This window comes from Clytia hemisphaerica, unplaced genomic scaffold, assembly GCF_902728285.1.
Source record: "Clytia hemisphaerica strain Z4C2 unplaced genomic scaffold, Clytia hemisphaerica genome assembly, whole genome shotgun sequence".
In the NCBI taxonomy this organism is placed as follows: domain Eukaryota; kingdom Metazoa; phylum Cnidaria; class Hydrozoa; order Leptothecata; family Clytiidae; genus Clytia; species Clytia hemisphaerica.
Window position 1 is genome coordinate 283,656 of NW_027103962.1, and position 23,729 is coordinate 307,384.

At 36.1% G+C, this 23,729-nt stretch overlaps 3 protein-coding genes across 3 annotated transcripts; 2 read left to right on the forward strand and 1 right to left on the reverse strand.

Moving 5' to 3' along the window:
• Positions 1-30: 30 nt before the first annotated feature.
• On the reverse strand, positions 31-23,687 carry LOC136810196 (fatty acyl-CoA reductase 1-like). The gene is made up of 14 exons (XM_067066764.1): positions 23,589-23,687; positions 6,253-6,488; positions 5,932-6,107; positions 5,014-5,086; positions 4,613-4,728; positions 4,187-4,364; positions 3,881-3,925; positions 3,366-3,481; positions 2,907-3,059; positions 2,382-2,471; positions 2,024-2,096; positions 1,703-1,759; positions 1,395-1,522; positions 31-1,134 (listed from the first exon to the last, which is right to left on the reverse strand). The coding sequence occupies exons 2-14, from the start codon at positions 6,466-6,468 to the stop codon at positions 972-974; spliced, it is 1,584 nt and encodes a 527-aa protein (XP_066922865.1). The 5' UTR covers positions 6,469-6,488; positions 23,589-23,687; the 3' UTR covers positions 31-971.
• On the forward strand, positions 13,176-13,700 carry LOC136810332 (uncharacterized). The gene has a single exon (XM_067066889.1). It carries the CDS (start codon positions 13,176-13,178, stop codon positions 13,698-13,700), a length of 525 nt encoding a protein of 174 aa, XP_066922990.1.
• LOC136810333 (uncharacterized) lies at positions 16,576-20,358 on the forward strand. The gene has a single exon (XM_067066890.1). The coding sequence runs from the start codon at positions 16,576-16,578 to the stop codon at positions 20,356-20,358; it is 3,783 nt and encodes a 1,260-aa protein (XP_066922991.1).
• Positions 23,688-23,729: the final 42 nt, after the last annotated feature.

Genomic DNA, 23,729 nt, shown 5'->3' on the forward strand with positions numbered 1-23,729 from the left:
AAAATGTCACGTGCCAGTTTTGACACTTAGTTAAGTCTGTAGAAGTTTCGAAGGCAGTTTTTTCACATATAATTCTCTTAATTATATCGATATTGATAAAATGCTTCAAAATAAGAAATCCTAGATAAATTAAATGGTTCAAAAAGCAACGTAAATTTCGTCGCAATTTTAAACTACACTTTCAATGATTTAGTGAAAGATACATCAAGACTGATTTGATAAATTTGATAAATTTGATTCGACATAAACAAAATTCAAGTAAACGCTTGAGGCGCCTCTTTAAGTCATAACTAAACCAGACAATTTCACTACAGATTTAAAATTCGAGAAGAATGACCCCTTTTCGCTCAGAGAATATTTTCACTTAGGTAAGCATTCATGTATGACAGAATATGAAAAATTAAATTAAAAATTCAAACATAATAAACTTAAAAGTAACCCTAAATGGTCTAGAATAGATACTGACCGAAAAAAGAATAATTTTTATCAAATAAATAGTTGTAAAAAAACTTTTTGGATCTCAATAATTTTTTATCACAACGATAATATCTCCCAAGTTGTAATTTAAAACTATGAGAGAGTACACACTTGTTTAAGTGACCTAATGATTTTTGTGCATTAGAAAATTATTTGACAAAAAAAAATAAAAAATAGTAAAAATTCATCAAATTAAATAAACTATAAACTGAACTGATAACAAAATAATGAATATCATAAAACAAAGAAAAGTATAAACAACAACAACAACAACAAATCGATTGTTACTATTGCTCCTTTTGACAAGAAGAACTTGTCATAGTGTTTGAATTGAATAGAGCTATCAAGGGTTCGATGATACACTCCATCCATATCATGGGAAGCCAAAAGAACCATACACAGCAACCGAGATCTGATGCAATCGTCTGTACTCCATCAACACTGTATATACCAATCTTTAGAAGTGCTAAATACTTAGTTTCTGTTTAGACACGTTACACAGAAGATATACTGGTTATACGGAAAAATTGTAAGAATTTGTAGATGGAGAACAAAGCTTCGAACCATAATTTACGGAATCTTTCAGATTTCAAGAAGAAGAAACGACCAGCCAATAAAATGAAAATCGTAGAAGACAACCATCGCACCATTTTGTATCTAAAAGCAAGAAAATGTATGATTTACAAAAGAAATTTGATGAGCCGTGCAAAATTTTAAAAGAATTAACGAAATGTTAGATTCTGGTATATACCACCCCGTAAAGCTAAATAAAGCTTATCATTAAAGAATCCTAAAAACATGATACAACCTTTACTTGAAGTTTCAACATGGCCGAAATGGCGTCATCACGCCATGAGAAAAATGAATGGAACTTGAATTTTCATAAAAAATGGTTCAAGAGAAAAGAAAGAAGATACCTCCTATGAATATTGCGTGCTTTAGGTAACTCAGCCATATCATCCTTGACAAGGAATTTCTTGACACCAATCGTCATGTCAGCATAATAATTACTCCAGTCAATCTTCCTCATATCAAAATCAAACGCCTGAAAGAAAACGAACGATAAAGTGAAGAATTAGACAATCGAAAAGATCTCATTTGAGTTTCCACCCTTCTTGAAAAGTAGTGATCTCTATGCTGTTAACGAAGAAGATTCTTGAATGTTTTTCAAGGCACTAAGTAGACACATTTCTCATATAAAGAGATGAACAAAGAACAGTGTTACCTCTTTATCATCTTCTGGTACAGCTTTCAAAATCTTTGAAAATTCTGTATGTCCCCACTGAAACATAAAAAATAAAGAGGTTGAACTATTCGTCATAAATGAAAACAAAAACGTAAATCAATCCTTTCTTGAACGCTCTCGGTAAAGCATACATTTTAGTGGTCGTCGTACATATAAAATCCATGGGGCTTAAACTGAAAAGGTCAGCTGTGGCAGGGGCTGTCAAAAATTTGTTCAAATATTTAGGGTAAGAAGAAGACCTATTGGTATTTGTAAGATTGAAGGCATTTATAAGCACAATAATAATTAAGAAATCCTTACTTTCCATTCATTTTGTATGAAGAAATCGAGTGTGCTGATACTGGAGTCAATGGTGCGGTAGATATTCATGAACCTACAGAAAAAACATTTACTTTGAAATGATTTACAAAATAAAATTTTAATTTTGAGTAAAACAATGCAGAGACAAACTTTTTTCCAAATATAATCGGAGCCTTGTGTAGAAAAAGTGAAGAAAGTGTTCCAAGGTTCCAAAAACTATTTTTGACAAAAGAGAACACCCTTGGCCATTTATAACGGCTCCAGGCTCCCCAAAGTATACGGGACATATTCTCACATTGTAGCTCGACTAAAGTTGGGCAACTAATTTTGACGATGCAGAAGATAAAGAACAACAAACCTCGGTTTCATACCGACAAGAACAGTCAATCCATCGAGAATGATAGCTGGAATGTAGTGACTAACCATCTGCCAATACTGATTCAAAAACCTAAAGATAATTTGAACAGATTTTCAGAACGCTATCAAAGGCTAATGAACATTTAAAGGGACATAATAGTAGTAAAATGTAAACATTGCGCGAACCACGTGTCATTAAAGAGAACAATTAAAATCACGTGTCCAAAACAAACTTGTAAAACAATTGAACAATCAAAATTAGCCATATTTGGTTTTATTTTTATTTTGACATGTGACATTTGTTTTGATTTTGTATCCGCTGCATACAGTTTGATTACAAATTTCGCAAGTACTGTTATGTCCCTTTAAAGCGATAACTGGGAATTCAAATCTGCAAATGCGTGATGTTGGTATTTCGTATTGCTGGCTTTGTCCTGGACTTGAACTACTAATTGAAGTTAGATTTTTGGCGATAAGATTTGGAAGTTTGAAAACCATCTTATCGAAATTGGAAATACATGCTTACCTGTTGGGAGCAAAAGCAAAATTTGGTCTTCTGAAGATGCTGGTCAAAGGATAATGATGGGAGAACACTGGTAAGACAACTTTCTGCATGTCAACAAAACTTGTTGGGTTCACGTTGCCTGAAGTGCAGTTACATATCATGGGTGTCTTTAGTCTGTAATGAATATATACTCACTTTGTTAACACTGTCAACATTTTCTTAGGATTTGATAAAGAATGAATCTTGTTCCAAATAATAAACCAATAAATGAGCAATTTTACACTTACCCCTTTAAAATAATAAAATTACAGCAGAAAACACTTGTATCAAAGTTACCCGAATTCGATTACCTTCTTGCTTAAAGATAGATTTTTTCATAGTTAGGTGCAAATAGGTTAATCTGCTAGCACAATCTTTCAGTATTTTTAATTTGATAACTTTGAACATTTGCTCGGCAAAATAAGTTGATATAATCAATACCTGGACACACCATAATACCAAGTTGAAACAATGATACAATTGGAGACAAAGTCTACTGGCACAATATCATGCTTGATTTCTGGAGCATACAGAGATCGAACAATTCCTCGTCCAACCTTCAAGTAACAATAAACAAAACCCCAAATTGAAAAATAATTTGGTAATAGTTGTCAGTAATGATATTTTGTTGCTGTTTGCTATTTTGATACTAAAAGATTTTAAAGGAAATTGACCACAGTGACATTTTTCAATTTTAATCAGATGAAAGAAGACACTTTATGTAAAAGTTAATGAAATTAAAAACTTCGGACTTAACAAGTACCACTAAAAAAAACTTTAATCACAGATTTTGATTGCCCAGGATTTAGAAACAGTCAAAAACAGGGTTCATATATATAAAGCTCAGTGAGTTAGTCTAGTAGTCTCATGTATAATTAATAGAAAAGAAGTGACAATCAGATACTAGCTAATCTGTCATGGACTTCTACCATAGCGAGACAAAGCATTCAACTTACAGCAACCATCATGCCACTAACTCCATTGTAATTATCTACCCATCCCTGAAAATATAAGTAAAAGAACATAATAAATCCATTTGACAAATTAAATAATGAATATCCAATTCAAAGTCTTGCCATATACAATGTGCAAAAAATGTGTATCTTGTTAATTAAACCAGAAGATTGTTCAGAAAAGATTTTCTTTCTTACTAGCAAAAAAAACTTACAGGAAACGGATCAGAGATACTGTAGTAAGGTTAGAATAATAATTCAAAGTGAAAAACTAAAATAGACGAGAAATACAGTGAAGTCAAAACTTACAGGAAACGGATCAGAGATACTGGAACTGACAATGGACGGGCGAACAATCATAAACGGTATATTTTCAGATTCTTTTTTAATAAGGTGCTCAGCGAGTGCTTTAGTAAATGTGTAGGTATTGGGATATTTATCGATCAATGGTTCTGTGAATCCAGTCAACATTTTGTCATTCATCCATCTAGACCAATTTCAAATTATAGATATAAATACTGATGGGAAATATATCTAACTTGACACAGTTCAAATCCTATTATGCAAGTTTTTTTTAAAGAAGGAAACCCCTGGAAACCCTCTTATCTAACAAAATAAAAAATAACATTGTATTGTAATGTATTGACTTATAGTAAACTTACCTTCTAGTACCAGGGAGTCCAGCACATAAAAAAAGTTACACACTAGATAAAAGCAGGAAAATCAATATCTTACCCCATAGCTTCAATAATGTTTTCTGGTTCAACAGATACTGGGTAAAACTTTTCCAATATGTCTAATGATTTTGGTTGATTGCATTGGGAGTAAGCAGTTGAGACATGGCAAAAAATCTGAAGAAAAAAGACATTTTAAAAATGAAATAAATAAAAATAAAAATAGTAAGCTAATTGAAGGTACATAAAGAATGTCAATTTTCAGGCACATGGCTGAATAAAATTTTGCAGATATGGGAAATATGAATTTCCAAGCAACCTCACCAAATATGCTTATCATTATGGGGTAAGATCCAGGCTCTTGACTTGATTTCTTTATTCCCTCTATTGTCTATCCTTGAAAATGAATTCAATTCTTTTAAAAATTTCATAATTTCATATCATATTTTCAGTATTTTTAACCTCAAGTTTCTTCATTGCCTTTGCTAGCTTGATCATCTCTATGACAGCAATAACATTCATCTCCATTGCAATCCTACAATGTAACGGAATAGTTGTAATTGAAAACAAACATTAAAATTAATCATAGAGTGCAGAGGGGTTGAAGCCCCCCCTGAAGGTTCAGCCCCCCCCCTGAGATTTAGCCCCCACCAAAATTCGAAATAGACAGCCCCCCTACCAAAATACAAAAAAAAAATTTAATTTATGCTTAAAAATTTGAACTCTTCAGAATTTAAAAACTAGAACTATCAAAAAGCTCATTAAAAAGCTAGCAAAATAAACTAGAAAAATCAAAGTTAAAGAATAATAGAACTAACCTATCAGAACTTATAAAGAACAACAAGAAAATAATTTAATGAGATAAAAGTCTTGAACTAGCTAGGGAGGTAGCAGGTTCGATTCCAGCCATCTTAATAGGATGTCATATCACACACCCGCACGCACACACCACAATACAAAAAAAACAAATATGTTAGAATGGAAAAAAAGAGATACCAAATGTATGTCTTCTTTTGAAATTCTAATCAACAAACGTCAATAGTACGACTTCATCTTACACAAACAAAATACCAAAATGTACAAAGAAAAATTTCATAGTTCTTGGAAAAAGTTGTTAGGTTAGCCCCCAGTCAACAGACCTAAACAAATAGCACCCCCCTGAGTAAGTAGCCCCCCCTGATCTTAGGGAAAAAGAGCACCCAGCCAGAACTTTAGGTTCTAGCCCCCCCCCTAAGAGCAAGGGGGTTGCATTATATGTTAATGCTAATGATGCATTCAGAATAGTCAAAACAATTAGTCCCAAAGCTTTGAGAAGATTCTTAAAAATCCAAGCAATCTTTCCCAGTACTTAGAGATATATATAACGCAATAAATGTTCACCTGATATGCTCATTGAACTTGACAGTGGCTGCACTATGCATGATGATATCTACATTATCAACCAATGTTTGACGATCTTCATCACTAATACCCAAAGACTTGTGGGTAATATCACCTTGAATAGGAACAACTTTATTCCTTGCCTCTGGATCTTTTTCATTCAATTTCTTGAATAACTAAGGGTAGAATGGAGTTTAAATTGAGGCAAACAGAATAGAAAGTTTACAGTTTCTAGTTTACAACTTTTTCAAAGTAAAGAATATTTGTATTGTATGGTTAATTTTGAGATATATGAGAGATGTAAATAAATTCAAAACTTACAGGGAGAGAAAATATTGAATCCATTCTTTCCTCACATGTTTTCCCTTTCTTTGGGCGAACCAAGAAATATATTGTATTGATATTTGGACACGACCGTAGAAGTTTTTCAACAATAACTTTACCAATAAAACCAGTTCCCCCAGTTAGGAAAATGGATCTACCATCATAAAATTGTGCAATATTGGAACAGTGGAATGTGTCCAATGAATCAGCCATTTTTGTTAAAGTTGAATTTTCTGCAATAGTGAAAGAAAGGGTTAAAGTTATACTTGGGTTAAAAGGAAGCCACAGAAAGGGTGGCATGACACCTGTGTTGAGTTTGATAAAAAAAGCCACTTTAAATTAAAGATGAATATTTTCGAAAAGTGACCTTCCATTGCTTTTTCAAACAAAAAAATTGCAAAGTTGATTTCCAAAAAACTTACAATCAAATGTTTTTATCTAAATATAGAACACAATCTAATTATCATATAGATATAAAATGCCTAAAAACATTCAAAAGAGTATTGATGAAGGTTCCTTTAAAAATGAGTTTTTATGCAATATACATGTTTTTTCTTTTATAAGCATAACGTTTATAAGCATATGCAGGCTCAGTTTTTGGTACCTAAACAATAGCTCTATTGTTTGAGAACAATAGAATGCTAAGCATAATGCGAGCCTGATGTAGGGGCAGACACTTGCTTATAAAAAAAAACAACATGTATTTCATTGTTTCAGGACCTTTTCCTATTCTTGCCATCCTTGCGTTTTTGTTTTGACCTATTTATGGAAATGCCTTATATGCCGTCCAAAGCAAAACGTTTTAAAATTCATAAATCTTATAAGTATATAAGTGTGATCACAGTGCACAGACACAAAGAAGACGTGTTTCATTTTGCAGATTCTCATCAAAAATTTATTTGGTGGGAAAATTAAAACTTTTAAATTATTAGCCCTGACCACACGCTTTTCATTTTGCCATCAATAAATAAGAAATCATAGCATGTGAACATGTTCGTAAAAAAAGCCTTGTCACATTCAAAAAATCGTTTTTTGTTGATAAAACCTTCAAAATAGCTTCTAGATCAATAAAATTTCTGGGCTAAAAAGGTGACATGAGTCCAAGGCACTAGAATTGGAAGAATTTGGATTTTTAGGTTATTTTGACAAAGAGATTTTAATTTCAGGTGAAAATAATTAAAGCAAGGTTTAGAAATGAAACTTTAGTGTGTTAACTAGCGGGTTGTTATTTGCGTAAATTGCACATAGTTAAACCAAAGATATTGGCTAGAGAAGTAACATGTTACAATATTAGCTAATTTGTCCTATTATTTGTCAGTAAAGTCATAATATTGTCTCAAACAAAGCATTGAGTAAACAAGCCTTTTGATAAATTAAAGGATTCATTGATAAATCAACAAAATCTGGCTTAAAAGGAACAGAACATTACAACCTTTAAGCCTTGTTACACCATTAGCCAATCAATTTTTTAACTCAAATACATTGCCAATAATATCCCCCTAATGATACCAATGTGCTATTTTTTATGTGAATATTACCTAACAGCTGTTTTAGAAATCATTAGCCAACTTTAAAAAAAAATACAATGTTACATCATCAGCCAGCTTCGCAAAATTATCATAATTTGAGATATACTTAAAGTAGCAGTGGGCTATAGAGACTTTTTTTTTTAAATTAAGTTTGCATATTTTTTTTTGGTCCGTTGGGACCCAAATAACACAAATCTGAGATATTTTTTGATTTTTTCAATTTTTGACGGTTCTCCGGCCTTTTTTATTGCCTGGATAAAAAACCTATAACCTGTTCTGTTGGTGCTACCACCCTCAAATTGGCAGTGCTGCAAATAACGGTCGGTGACTGGTAATTACCGGTCATTTCGTAGTTTCTACCGGCCAATCTGAAATTCAATCTTTCATTTTGTCCGGTTAAAATTTAAAGACTAGAGGCTTAGATAAATACTTAATAACGTTTCTTAAAAGAGGAATAGATTTTGAATTAATACATGTGTTTAGCCAATCTAAAGGTCGTTTCAGACTTTTCAAATGGGGTTCTGCCAGACCCCCTGCTCAAATCATTTTCGTGGCACTCAAAAAATTACCGGCCAACTGAAATTTCCTTATTTGCAGCACTGAATTGGGCTTAAAATATTCCTTGGAAAAAACTAGGATTAGAATGTAACAATTATATACCTCTACCATATACATAGACTTCAAATGATTAGGTATTTAGGCCAAAATTGACCGAAACCACGAAAAAACGAGGTTTTGCCCAGGAAAAAATCTAAAATCTTTTCTGTTGCTGCTACAAGCCTCAAATTAGGCTTAAAATATTCCTTGGAAAAAAGTAGGATTGGAATGTAACAATTATGTACCTGAACCATAAATATAAAATTTAAAAATTCAGGTATTTAGGCCAAAATTGACCGAAAACAGGGAAAAACGGGGTTTGCTTGGGAATAAAAGCTAAAATCTGTTCTGATGGTGCTATAAACCTCAACTTAGGCTCAAAATGTTCTGTGGAAAAAAGTAGGATGAGAATGTAACAATTATATACCTCTACCATATATATAAAATTCAAAGAATTAGGTATTTAGGCCAAAACTGACCGAAATCGGGGAAAAACAGGGTTTTGCCTGGAAATAAAACCTAAAATCTGTTCTGTTGGTGCTACAAACCTCAAATTAGGCTTAAAATGTTCTTTGGAAGAAAGTAGGATTGGAAAGTTACAATTATATCACTTGATCACCTGAAAAAAAATTGTGAAAAAGGGGAATTTGTATCGTAGGGCAAAAATTGCTAGTCACAGGGGTAGCATCTTAGTCTAGGTGAAAGATAGCTTTAAAAAGTACACAAGCCTTTAATTTTTCAAGTCTGACTTTTTGAAGCTATTGTATTGCATATATATCAAAAAGAAGTTATTGCATTGCTAAGACTGTAAGATGTTCCAAATGGTAAATGATTCTTGACTGAATGAATTGATTGCAAGGCTTTTGAGACAACAGTCTCTAAAACGGAACAGACAAAACCTTTTAAAGTTCTCTTTGTTGCATTGTAAGTTTTTCAAGACATTTCATTGCTTTTATTCATAAAGAATACATTACATTACATTATAATTTTAGTTAATTTTTTGACAAGTTTATGTTGATTCTATTATATACACATCTGAGACGAATATTCATTTTGTTGATTTAGTAGTGAAGTCTTACAGAAATTGATATTGATAGTTTGTTTTGATTTTCATTTAAGATAGAAAAATATAAAGATTTAAAAGAAATAAGAATATGAGACCAACAAAAGGATAAAATCTTTATACTGTGCCTCGTTTAGTTTTGTTTTCAACTAGTTTTTGTTGGAAATGCAGATAGAAAAATCGAGTCATATGTAACTAACTTATATTATAACGGGGGTTTTGTTATCTCTTTCTGGCTGTGTTTTGGCATTGATGCAAGATGTTTTTAGATTTTACATATTATTTTAGAACTTTTCATGTTATTGAGCAACGAAAAATTGAAAAAATCACTTTTAAAAATCCTCAAAAATCCTTTTTCTCTATGCAATTTTACAATTTTCAAACACCTCTGACATCTTTGCCCTTATAAGGGGACTTGTCCATATTCATTCCCTACCCCCCACGGATAACGTCAAGCGATGTATACTAAAAATTGTCACCATTTTTTCATCAACAAGTTTTTTTGTCGCAAAGTTTGTACTTGGTTGTGTACCCGTGCATGCATGTGTTCTTTTAACTAAATAGCCTTTATTTAAGAAGAAATTAAAACCTCCACTTGGCACTAGGTCCGTGCTGTGCTTTAGGCGTACCACCTTCTTTGCCCACTTGCTCGATTGCGCAAACAATGAAAATATGATGTAATGACATCATGTCGTGAACCAATGGGATTATGAGAACAATTTTCATGTAATTCATACACAAATATATTTTCGACAGCTTAAAAATACAGTGTGGTTGGTGGTAACAATTATTTGGGATTTTCACAAAAAAGTATATACCGTGAGTGGTCCTAAATCTGACAGCCCTGCCTAAATCCGACCCCCCAAATAACTGCTATGAAAAAAATTCTATTTTAACAAACATTCCCTCTCCAAGTTGAACAATAAAACTATTGTAATAACTTTTGTAATAAAACATCTAACAAGATGACTATAATGTCAAGATTTCAATCAATGTGATCATAAAGTGTGAGTTGTAAAATTAATTACCTCCATTATTTTTCTGAATCCGTTGTTTGTGTTTAAAACTTGAACAATTTTGTAATAAAAAAATATGTTTTGTATAAGAAGCAATTATTGTTATTTGGTTCAATTGGTTCAGTCAGTGTATCAAATCTCTCAGGTTAGTTGACACTTTGGTATCTTAATTTGTGTCACAGCGAAAGGTTTGTTTTTATTTTAGTTTGTATCTTTGAAAGACCCCATCGGATTTAGGCAGGGCTGTCGGATTTAGGACCACTCACGGTATACCTTTGATTTCTTAAAACGTCAAAACTAACTTTTGAATAACCCCCACCCCCTCATAACGTTAATTAGACATTTTGCATTGTCAAATGAATATGGATGGACAGCTCACCAACGACAACACATTTCGCTCATTCAGCATTTCATCGTTAAAAAAATTGCCATTTTTAGCAATAATTGCCAAAAAGAACAATAATTGTATTTTTTATCTTAAACACCCAACCAGTTAGTCACACTAGGAAATCTAGCTTTCAGAAAAAACAACATCAGTCATCTACAGGATGTATTTGCAACAACGAGGATGAGAGTTACCTGAATCAAGTTCACAAGAAAATTAATTAAAACTTGAAAGTTTGAAACAAAATAAAACGTGCAGCAGCCAAAATCAACCAACCAAAATTTGTCATTCAATTCCCGACACAGCGCTTCGATTTTTAAGGCCTAGTCTATACCAGTTTATACGCTAAAGTAAAAACAATTCCGCACATGTAAATGGGTCAGTGTTTGAGGTCCGGCAAAATTTCCAGGAAATAGCCTATCCGGCAGTGCACGGATCTAGGTGAGTTCCGTCTCCTCCGTAGATCTTTTTCTTGGGAAGTTGATCTTCAAATTAGTTCTCAAGGTTGGCTTGGCTCAAATAATTTCATCTATGGCTCAAATTTTAGGCAATTTCTTATAGTTTTTGAGAATGTTAATTTTATTTAAAAGCGCCGGGTTATTTTTCCATGAATCCCTTTAAAAGTTTTGAGGCGCATTTTTTGATTGAGAGTCAGGTAAACGATATAGTGCTTTTGCAGCATTAATCTTTGATACGCATTTTTGCGGGACGCTAGTGTGACTAACTGCCAACTGGTAATGTGGAGTAATTTGGTATTCAATTAACCTGTAGCGTTCTCCAAAGCAAAACAACTATTAGAAGAGGAAATGTCGACATTAGACCAACTTACGGTGGCTAATGCAAAAAAAATTCCAACAGAAAAAGTTGGAGATGAACAACGGAAGATTTGTAAAGGTTAAATGTTTTTTGAAATTCCTGGATTTCAAATACAAAAGCATTGAAACTCATGGATTTACAATACAACCAGATGGTGTCAATTAAACGCAATCGAACACAATCGAATAATTGCAATTCTATTGTCGATTGCAATCGAATTGCATCTATAATATTATGCAATTATTTGTAACTTGTAAAGCTAATGCGCGCTCATTATTTTGATGCTATCCGCTCTTTGGTCTCTGGAGAGGTAACAAACCCGTTTTTGCCTGTGTTTCCTTTTTTTAGGGAAAATTGTTTTTTTCAGCTCTTCTTACGTTCTGTCAAACAAAATCCCCTCAAATTTTAGTATGTTCAATCTATTCATGATATTATGCCACCCAGAAAATCTTTTGCCAAAACAAGATCACTATCAAAAGTTAGAAGCTGAAAACCCACTTTCCCTTAACCCCTCACAGGCAAAAAGGCGTTCGTTTACCTCCCAAACAATTTTATACACAGCGGTGGAGCACACATTTTCCCAGGCCATTTCTGAAAAGTTTGAATTGCAGGAAAGGTGTATTACATTCGATTGGTTCGATTGCGATTTCTGTTCAAAGTTGTTATGATTGACACTGAACTGTCTGGATACAAAAATTTCTTGGTGGATGGTGGAAGAAATGTGGAATTTCTAATATTTTTTAGAAAATTTGGATATGCAAACAGATGCAAACTCTAATATTGAATTATATAAAGGGTTTAAATAAAAAATTGAGCAGAATTTGAACAGCTAGCAATTTCAAAAAATTGACTATGGTTTTCTGGGTGCTTTTTTATCTGAAAATTCCAGTCAAGAACTCCTTTTTGCAATGATAGCAAAAATTGATAGTATTACTGATTGTACACCTGACACATACATCCTTGGGGATTTTAACATACCACACGTACACCTCTTAATGATGAGACTTCAACACCAACACGAAATTGCAATAAACAGCTTCTGGATGTTTTAAATGTTTTTAAAGCAGACTTGCACATTAATCAACTGATACACAAATCAACACACCGTAATGGTAATATTTTAGACTTTCTATTCACAAACAACACAGACACTATATTTAATTACACATGCTCACCTACTATTTATTCAGATCATCTTGTTGTAGATGTTACAACACATTTGAATTTTGATAATCAATTCGGAGAAACTGAAGAACGTAACTTAATAAGCAAATTTGACCTCTACAACTTCCAAAGTGATAAAATTGACTGGGAAATTATTAACAAAGAATTCAAATCGTCAAAATGTCAACTTCCTTGAAAAATGTGTGAAAAAGCATTTGCCAAAGAGAAAACCTCCAAAAAAATTTCAAAGATTCCAAGAGATCGTCGTATTCTTATGAGAAAAAGTAAAAGACTCCAAAAAGAATTTCAAAACCAATAAAACTAATCAGAAACTAATTGACATTGAACTGATGCTACAGCAATCCCACAAAAATAAACGCGATAAAGCAGAGCTTGATGCCTCACTGAAAATCAAAAGCAATCCTAAATACTTCTACTCCTATGCAAAAAGATTCACAAAAACTAAACCTAAAGTTGGCCCACTGAAAAATCCAACCACCAACAAATTAACATCTGACTCGCAAGAGATGGCAAACATCTTACAAAAGCAATACTGTTCAGTATTTACCACTCCCAAAACAGACTACAGTTTTCTGAATTCAAATGAGACAAAAGACTACTCCACCCTTGAGCACATTACTTTCACAGAAGATGATTTCATCCAACAAATTGACACTATTCCAGCCAACTCGTCAGCCGGACCAGATGGCTTGCCAGCAAAGTTTTTCAAAATGTGCAAGAAATCACTTTCTAAGCCACTTAAGATGATATGGCAAAAAAACTTTGACAAAGGAATCACACCTGAAATTCTCAAAATAAGCCACATTACACCAATCTTCAAGAAAGGAGATCAAGGTTTACCAGAGAATTATTGACCTGTTGCCCTGACATCAATTACATCAAATAGTCAGAGAGAAATTGCAAACCCACCTTGAAGAAAACAAGCTATACAATCCAACACAACACGGTTTCAGACCAGGGCGATCTTGCTTGAGTCAACTATTGGCTCATGTAGAAAGACTGATATCTCACCTACAAAACAATGAAAATGTTGATGTAATCTACCTTGACTTCAGCAAGGCCTTTGACAAGGTGGACCATCATATCTTGCTACACAAGCTAAAAATCAATGGAATCAAAGGACAACTATTGAACTGGATACAATCCTTCCTTACTGAGAGATACCAAAAAGTTTCCATAAAAACATTCCTATCAGATGAAGCGAAAGTTACAAGCGGAGTTCCACAAGGCTAGTTCTAGGCCCCCTCTTGTTTCTGGTAATGATTAGTGACATAAACAAAAAGATTAAACATTCCATCCTCTCATCTTTTGCTGACTGTTTTGGCTAATTAATGATGTTGCGTTGGGTAATTAGCATTTTAGTGTTATGTGTTGTGCGTATCGTCATGTGTATTTGATCGTGCGTCTTTTGTCTATTTTTAATTAGTTTTTTACTGTATAGGTTTTTTCCATCGCCTTTTTCTGGACTTCACTTGAGAAACTTGTTGAGATGAGACGTGCAAGAGAAAATCGTTCTCGAATTTAACACATAGAAATGTTTTGAGTTTCGTTCGAACTTTAGAGAATTTTTGGGATTTTTGCATATCGTGCATTTGTTTTGGCATTCAATCGTGAATATATGTGACGAAATTTGTAAGTATAGTTTTGTATTGTACATTTGTATATTTTTGATCTATCGAGATTTATCGAGATTTATCTTAGCTTAAGCTTTCGAGTTTGTATATAGTTCTAAATCAGTTTGTGTTTTTCCTTTTCTAGCTTAAAATATATGTGTCAACCGCATTTATTTCAAAGACTTCGTCTTCGCCAAAACAAACTTTTAAGAAATTTCGCTTATCGTATCCTACCGTGATTTATCGAATCCTTAGTCGTGATTTATCAAATCCTTAGTCGTGATTTACCGAATCCTTAGTCGTGATTTATCGAATCCTCAGTCGTAATTTACCGAATCCTACGTAGACACTTGATTTATCGAATCCTAGTCGTAGTCCAAGTATGGATCTCTCGTTTAACCGTCAACAACAGCTCTCGTTCATCAACAAGTATCTCAGTCGATTAGATCATCTTATAAGTGTCCAGGCTACACGTGAAGAAATCCTTAAGACCGGAAGACAGTTGAGTGACACATTTAGAAAGTTTGCAGCCCAGGAGGAGCTCTTGATTGAGGCAGGGGCTACTGATGGCAAGTTACTTGAAGAATATCAAGAAAGGGTTGAAAATAGATTAGATGGAATGGCCACACATATTACTCAAAGGAATTGGGCCAACAAACGAGAAACGTTATCATTACCAGATCTACCAGACACCCAATTTGTACTTCCAGTCGCATTTTCAACCCCACCATCCTTGAGTCGCTTCGTAACAGCCCCGTCTTTCATCGACACAATTGATCCAAGTCCTGAATTCCACCAGACACCTCCGATTCCATCACACCTAGAAACACCTCTACTGCCTCAAGAGACATCTGCCAAACCTTTTTCTACTGCTTCACAAATTGAAACGAAACCACGCCCATCTCAGCAGCTTTTCTCTCAATATGAAACCTTATTTCGAGACATCCCTCTGGCATCGTCACAACATAGCAGCCAAAGTTCAGTCAGTTCATCAGGAAAGACTTCGTCAACAAAGTCAGACAAGCTGAGAGATGTTACCATGAAGAAGGCCAGTGAGATCGCCAAACTAAAACATCAGTTTTTAGAAGACAAATTTAAACTCGATCTTCAAATAATCAAGTCGAACGCCAAACTCGAGAGAGACCAGATAGAGAACGAAGAGGAGGATAGGAAGTCAGTCATTTCTCACCACTTTCCCATCAACCACAATCAATCAAAGGAACTTCACACTCGTTATGCTTCATCTCGTGTATCTTCAGTTTCATCCTTTCGCCACTTACTCTTACCCAAGAAACGCTCTCCTGAAACCAAGATTCATCACACAGCCACTGCCAAAAGTTGTCATCAGAAGCAACCAGACAGTCAGCACTTGGAACAACCATCCATCAAAGCTACTAATAGTCAGCCATTGTCTCATCAACAACCATCGACACAGTTAAAGGCAAGTCACAGACAGGTCGAGTCTTGTGATGCATTTATTGATGAATTGATTGAATATAAAGAGACTGAGATTCCAGTAGACAATACGTTGGCATCTAGGGTGATCCAAGTAGAGTGCGAGTCAAGACACCTGCCACCTATTGAGTTGAAACGATTTGATGGTAGTTCGTTGCAATGGCCAGAATTCATACAGAATTTCAAGTCCAGGATTCATTTGAAAAGTAGTTTTAATGACACTATTAGAATGGAAAGACTACTTAGTGTACTGGACGGACCAGCAAGATCTTCTATTGAATCGATCGGAACCAATTCTATCTTCTACGCGACAGCACTGACTGAAGGCCTTAAAACGTGATTATGGCAACCCTTACGTCATCGCTCATCTCAAGCTGAAAGAAATGTTTTGACAGACCTCAAATCACCATAACCGACCATGAAGGATTGAGAAACTTCTACCAACAGTTGAAGACAGCAATGGCATGGTTCGAATCCATTGGCAACAGTAGCTACAACAATCCAGAAACCGTCGCAAAAGCAGTATCTATCATTCCAATACAACACAAGTTCCGATTCTTTAATAGATATGGTAACGATCAACCCAAATTGACTGACCTCTACGTATTTGTCAACTGGCTCGAATGTATGTATCGTCAAAGAGTTGTTCAATCCCATTGCCATGATCATCAGTGATGAAAAAACGTCGAAGTCACCGAAAGACAAAGAAAGTAGAAACCCAAAAATTCGAAACAATTTCGTCGGTAGGCAATTCAAATGCTGGTTGTGCTCCAAAGACCACAAAATATCAAAATGTCCAAAGATCCTCAATGCATCTACAGACGATCGACAGAAAATCGTGAGAGAAAAAGGACTTTGTTTCAACTGTCTCTCTAACAATCATATTATTAAAGAGTGTCCATCCAAATTTACATGTACGAAGGACGGATGTGGTAAAAAACATCACACTTTGCTTCACAGAGATACAGCCACTACTACTGATACTCCTGGATCAGCAAAAAGTATGCAATGTTCTACTACCAACCAGACCTTCCTTCAAATTGTCCCTGTCGTATTATCAAATGGTAAATACAGCATCAAAACCAATGCAGTCCTCGACTCTGGATCTGATAGTACCTTGATTCGTGCTGATACCGCCGAGGCTCTACACCTATCCGGTAAGAAAGAAACTCTTCGAATGTCGAACGTATTATCAAAGGAGACAAGTCTGCAAATCAAGAGAGTCTGCTTCAATCTTGAATCACACGACAACAAAACCAAAGAGAAACTCGACAGCGTTTGGGTAATTGAGAACCTTGACGTACCAGTAAATAGGTACGACATCAATAAAGTGAAAACAGAATTTCAACACCTGAAAGACATTACATTTCCAACACCTCATGATTCAGACGTCACAATCCTCATTGGCGCTGACTTATCATATCTTCTCGTGCAAGAACAATCAGTCACTGGTACAAGAAATCAACCATCGGCAGTCAAGACAAAGCTCGGCTGGATGTTGTTCGGTGGAAAAGCTTTCACTTCGCTAATAGTCACCAGCAATTTTTTGAAGAGATCGAAAGACGAGATTTCCGACAAAATCGAACGTTTTTGGCAGATGGAATCTTACGGTACTCTACCAGACTGGCACAAAAGCAATCTTGCACCTATCGACCAGCGAGCCCTCGAGAAGCTGGAACAGACATCCAAAATCATCGACAATCGTATGGAAGTTGATCTACTTTGGAAAGAAGACCATCCAACAATGCCTTTCAATAGAGATTACGCAATGCAGAGACTCAACTCGTTAGAAAAAAGGCTTGCCAAGGACACAACACTTGCTCGTATGTACGACACTGCTATTCGAGAATTCATCGATCTTGGTCATGCTCGTATTCTAACCGATTCTGAAGTCAAATCTCGATCTGACGTTACCAATTACATACCACATCATGGAGTGACACATCCCAACAAACCTGGAAAAGTTCGTGTCGTATTCGATGCTGCTGCAAAATTCAAAGGGACATCTCTGAATGACAAACTTCTTGCTGGACCAGACCTGCTGAACAGCTTAGTGGCCGTGCTGCATCGCTTTCGAGCTGGTCGCTTTGCAGCATCAGCAGATATTGAGAAAATGTTCAACCAAGTCAAGGTATCACCGAAAGACAGTGACACATTGAGATTCCTCTATCGCTTTGATCCTGGTGGGGAGGTTAAAGATTGTGTATTGTTGTTTCACGTGTTCGGAAAGAAAGATTCACCCTGTATCGCAAATTTCGCTCTCAGGTCGTGTGCTGAGGAGACAGACATCGAAAGCATCCGTGATGAAATCCTCCGTAATTTCTACGTTGACGATTACCTTGGTTCGTTCTACACCATTGAACAACTCATCTCAGAAGCCACACAACTCAACTGTGTTTTATCAACACGTGGTTTCAACCTTACAAAATGGTCATCAAACGAGATTGAACTGATAAGACATCTGCCAGCCGAAAAGATATCTCCTAAAATTATCGACATCAACAAGCAAGTTCCTCGACAGAAAACACTTGGTCTCCTCTGGGATCCGAATCAAGACTCATTTATCTTCACCGTGAACCTGATTGATTGTGAGCCAACAAAGAGACAAATCCTCTCCCAAATTGGAACCATCTTCGATCCACTTGGATTTCTCACACCAGTCGTCCTAGAATCAAAGCTTATCATCCAACAGCTTTGGAAACGTAAATTCGATTGGGATGAACCATTACCACTCGACTTGAAAAAGAGATGGTTTGACTGGAAAGCCAAGATCAAACAGCTTGATGGTGTTACAGTGCCAAGATGGTGTGGTTATCAGCCAGAAGTTCATAACGCACCAGAATTACATGTATTCGTTGACGGTTCTGATGACGCTTATGGTGCAGTAGCCTACTTACGTTTCGTAACTCCAGAGTCAGTTCAGTGTTCATTGGTTATGTCGAAATCAAGACTTGCTCCACTCAAAAAGACCAAAACGGAATCAACTACTACGCCAGCATTGGAGTTACAAGGTGCAGTTATTGGAAGTCGCATGAAAACAACCATTCTGAAAGAAACCAAGTTCGAGATCGTATCAACAACATTCTGGGCAGACTCTGAATGCACTCTTAAATGCATCAAGAACGAATCAACAACCTTCTCCAAGTACGTGATGAACAGATTGGATGAAGTTAGAACCAACAGCGACCTTAAAGATTGGCAGTTCATCTCTGGAAACGACAATCCAGCAGATGACTGCACGAGGTACGTATCACCATTTAAACTTACCTCTGCTGGACATCGCTGGTTCAATGGACCTCCAATTCTTCATGAAAAAGGAGACATTAGAGCCAACGATGTTCTGGCCCTTCTGTCTTCTACTGTTTCAGCTACGTCGAATGACATCATCACAAACAAGATGACAACAACCAATGAAGTCACAACCAACGACACGACGAACGAAAGAAGCGACATTATCAAGTGGGATCACTATTCATCTTGGTCGAAGCTCAAACGTCAGGTCGCATGGCTGTTGAAGATCAAACGCAATTTTCGAAAATCAAAGACGCAACCAATCAATTGGAAGATTCTTACATCAAACGAATTAGAAGAAGCTGAGAAGGTCATCATCCAAATCGCACAAAGAGAATCATTCACTGATGAAACGACTGCTATGAAGAGCAAAAAACTTCTTCAACTCAAACCGTTCGTAGATGATGATGGCATCCTTCGTGTTGGTGGTCGTATCAAGCATGCAAAAGTCGACTACACTCGTAAACATCAAATCGTCATCTGCAACAAACATCCCATCGCGAGAATTCTTACACTGCATTTCCACGAATCAAACTTCCACTGTGGTCGTGAAGCAACACTTGCAATCCTTCGAAATCAATTTTGGTTGATATCAGGCAAATACTTTGTAAGAACTATAATTAGAAACTGCAGTGCGTGTAAGATCATCCGAGCGACGACAAAATTCCCAATGATGAGCGATATTCCAAAAGAACGTCTGGCAACGAACGAACATCCATTTACGTATTGTGGTGTCGACTACTTTGGCCCGATGATCATCAAACTCAATCGCTACGCTACACGTTCGAACGCAGCAACCGCCAAGCGATGGGTATCCCTAATGACATGCCTGACGACAAGGGCTGTCCACCTTGAGCTTGTACACGATCTAACCACTGATTGCTTCCTCCTAGCTTTTCGACGTTTCATAGCTAGAAGAGGCAAACCAAAGAAGATGATCAGCGATAATGGTACGAATTTTGTTGGAGCGATCAACGTTTTGAATGATCACAAGCTTTTGAATTCCCTCTCGAATTGGTCGATCGAATGGAAATTATTACCACCTGCTTCTCCATGGATGGGAGGCATATACGAATCCATGGTTAAAATTGCCAAAAAGTGTTTGAAAACGGTTATTACTGAGAAATTGTTTTTTTTGACGAAGAATGCTTAAGAACATTCCTTGTGGAGGTCGAATCTTTCATGAACAGTCGCCCACTCACCTCAACAACTGATGACCCAGATGATATTGACGTCCATCACACCAAGTCATTTTTAACCGGTCAGGTATCCGTTCCTGAAGAGATTGTACCGGAATATGAGTTAAGAGTTAGAAAAAAGTGGCGAAAAGTGCAGGCTGCAACCTCGAAATTTTGGCAGCTTTGGTTGAGTAATTATCTACCTCAACTTACGAAACGTCTCAAGTGGTTCGAAAACACCCGCACGTTACGCGTAAATGATGTCGTTGTTTATATTGATAATACGGTCGAGAGACAGAAATGGCCGATTGGAAGAATAATGAAAACATTTCCAGGAAACGATGGTATCGTGAGAAAAGTAATTTTAAAAACAAAAAACGGCGTCCACACACGCCCGGCGGCTAAATGTTACTTATTGGAAGGTGCCGATTAAAAATGGTCCCAAATTCTGCCGGGGAGTGTTTTGGCTAATTAATGATGTTGCGTTGGGTAATTAGCATTTTAGTGTTATGTGTTGTGCGTATCGTCATGTGTATTTGATCGTGCGTCTTTTGTCTATTTTTAATTAGTTTTTTACTGTATAGGTTTTTTCCATCGCCTTTTTCTGGACTTCACTTGAGAAACTTGTTGAGATGAGACGTGTAAGAGAAAATCGTTCTCGAATTTAACACATAGAAATGTTTTGAGTTTCGTTCGAACTTTAGAGAATTTTTGGGATTTTTGCATATCGTGCATTTGTTTTGGCATTCAATCGTGAATATATGTGACGAAATTTGTAAGTATAGTTTTGTATTGTACATTTGTATATTTTTGATCTATCGAGATTTATCTTAGCTTAAGCTTTCGAGTTTGTATATAGTTCTAAATCAGTTTGTGTTTTTCCTTTTCTAGCTTAAAATATATGTGTCAACCGCATTTATTTCAAAGACTTCGTCTTCGCCAAAACACTGACGACACAAGACTTATAAAGGCAATATCTTGCGCTGCAGATGTGAGTCTGCTTCAAGATGATCTAGACGTTGTCTATGACTGGACATCCATCAACAATATGAAGCTGAATGGAAAAAAGTTTGTACACATTGCATACGGAAAAAATGAACAACTGAAAGTACACTCAGTCTACAAATCAGATGTATATACGGCAGCCAATCGAAATAAAAAATGCAGTGAAAGACCTGGGTATCCTACTCTCAAACAACCTCTCATATGAAATGGAAAACATAAGATACAAACCTCCAAAATGTGATTGGCTTTTTTGGCGGCAGGGTTGCTAGTAACGGCTTGTCACTGTGCATACTTGGCGCCTTGGGCCCCGCAGGGTTGCTAGTAACGGCTCGAATTTCAGTAAGGTTTAAAAAAGGGGTACTTTTACCCATATTATAATAACATTACCCCCGTCTTTTGCCAGTTTGGTATAAAATGTTATGAATTGCGTGATTTTGCTGTGCGGTGATGGCTCAAGGGATAGAGCGCTGGCTTCCGAAACTGAAGGTCTTTCTTTGGTGGTGGTTCGAATCCCACTCGGTGCGAAAATCAGACTGGTCGAAATTGATGGACAAATGATTGACAGGTATGAAAACTCAGTCAGAAATGAGAAACTAAGTCTCAGAAACTCAGAAACTCAGACAGTCAGAAAAGAGAAAGACAGGAGCAGAGATAAGGATCATATCTCGGAGGTTTGTATTTTACGTTTACCATATGAAATGCACATTCAAACGATCACTGACAGAGTCAAGGGTATAAGCATGGCTCGCATCCCCCCGCCTGAGCGGGGGGAGCTACACCTCAAATTTGCCATATAAGAGGTGGGAGCTGTTTGTTTTTCCTGACAGGCGGGGGGAGCTCTATCTTGGGGGGGACCTGCATAATTTTATGTAACTCTGGGGGCTAAATAACACTTCCTAAATATTTTTCTTTACTGTTTTTAATTTCTCTAAAAAACCTTTATGTCTTCATGCGAAGTGTGATCTGATCCTTAGAAGTGCACACATATGTAAATAGAGCTTTGGAAATCCTTGCAGGGTTCCCAGCGGTCAGGGAAAACCTGGAAAAAGGACTGCTTTTAGAAAAAGGCAAAACCTGGAAAAGTCAGGGAATTTTTTTCCAGAATGCCTTGAATTTGATGATTTTTAGCCAATCTAGGAATCTCTTCTTTTCAAAATTTTTCTTGTCGGACCCAACCATGGTGGGTCCTCCAAATAATCATGATAATTGTCAGGGGAAAAGGGTGGATTTGTAACCAAAAGTCAGGGAAAATTAATCTTGGAAACTGCCTCTTGGCACTATTTCAGAGGGCAATTTTAAGAACTCAAGGGTGCATAAGTTGTATAATGTTAAGTTACTACTAAAGTCTGTCCAGATATAATTGGCAGTGGAAACAAGAATGCCTGTAACTTTTGATAGTCAAATGTAATTATGGAAATTTTTTTCGCTTGTTTTAGAGAATCAAGAGCGCTATATTTCAATGTATTTTTTGTTGAAAAATTCGCGATTTTTAGCGGTTAAATTTGCGATTGCAAAAATTGAGCTTTTTTTCTACTTATGCTATAACGTTCATTTTTACACCAGTGGTAGTTCAACCTTAGGTTAAGAAGTTTATTAAATTTCAAGGCAAACTGAAAAGTCCTTCGGAAGATATGGGACCCGAAATACCCCTTGGTAGCACTTTTCTGTGAAATATCAAATCTCCAACTTATTACTTATTACTCATGCCATGCAAACCAATGCCTGGGAAGAAAATGCCACCTCAAACCAGTGAATACAACGAACAAGAACATTTGGAAGAGCTGCCTTTCAGACACCGGTCCAAGACTATTCAAATGTGTTACCAAGAAAAATACGTGACATGACCAAATGTTCCAAAAATTCCTTCAAAAAACAACTTTGGGTTTTGACGCCACACCCTACTTTAAGATCAATTTCTGCAAGATGTTCCCGCCCAACCAGCCACTGCTCCCTGCCTATCTCCCTTACAGGATGGCTGACTCAAATTCAATTGTTGAAATGGTCAAACACCGGACCCCACGCCATGGGTTGAGTGAGCAGAGAATTTGCTGAAACACATCAAAGGTAATCAAAGGTAGGTAATCATCCACCCCCAATCAAATCTTTTCTGGACGAGCCCAATTTTATCTAAGGGAGCTTTGAACCTATCAATATCCTTGAAATAAGAGTTCCATCAGACCAGTGATTTTGAAATACATACCTGCCAACAACGATGAGGTTTTCGGCGTGTGCAATCAATGTGCAAGCTGCTTTGCACTTTGTTTTGAAATACATACAGACATAGGTGGGTGACCTGATTTTAAAATGGCACCATTCATTCGCCGCCCGGCATAATTCAAAT

What these genes read in the sequence shown, in the direction of transcription:
- LOC136810196 (XM_067066764.1), bottom strand. Translation starts at nt 6,468, where the DNA reads ATGGCTGATTCATTGGACACATTCCACTGTTCCAATATTGCACAATTT. An exon ending in TGGTATTATGGTGTGTCCAG is followed by an intron (nt 3,060 to 3,365) that starts GTATTGATTATA and finishes TATTCATTACAG; the next exon opens with ACTAAAGACACCCATGATAT. An exon ending in TTTGCTTTTGCTCCCAACAG is followed by an intron (nt 2,472 to 2,906) that starts GTAAGCATGTAT and finishes AATTATCTTTAG; the next exon opens with GTTTTTGAATCAGTATTGGC.
- LOC136810332 (XM_067066889.1), top strand. Translation starts at nt 13,176, where the DNA reads ATGCTACAGCAATCCCACAAAAATAAACGCGATAAAGCAGAGCTTGAT.
- LOC136810333 (XM_067066890.1), top strand. Translation starts at nt 16,576, where the DNA reads ATGATCATCAGTGATGAAAAAACGTCGAAGTCACCGAAAGACAAAGAA.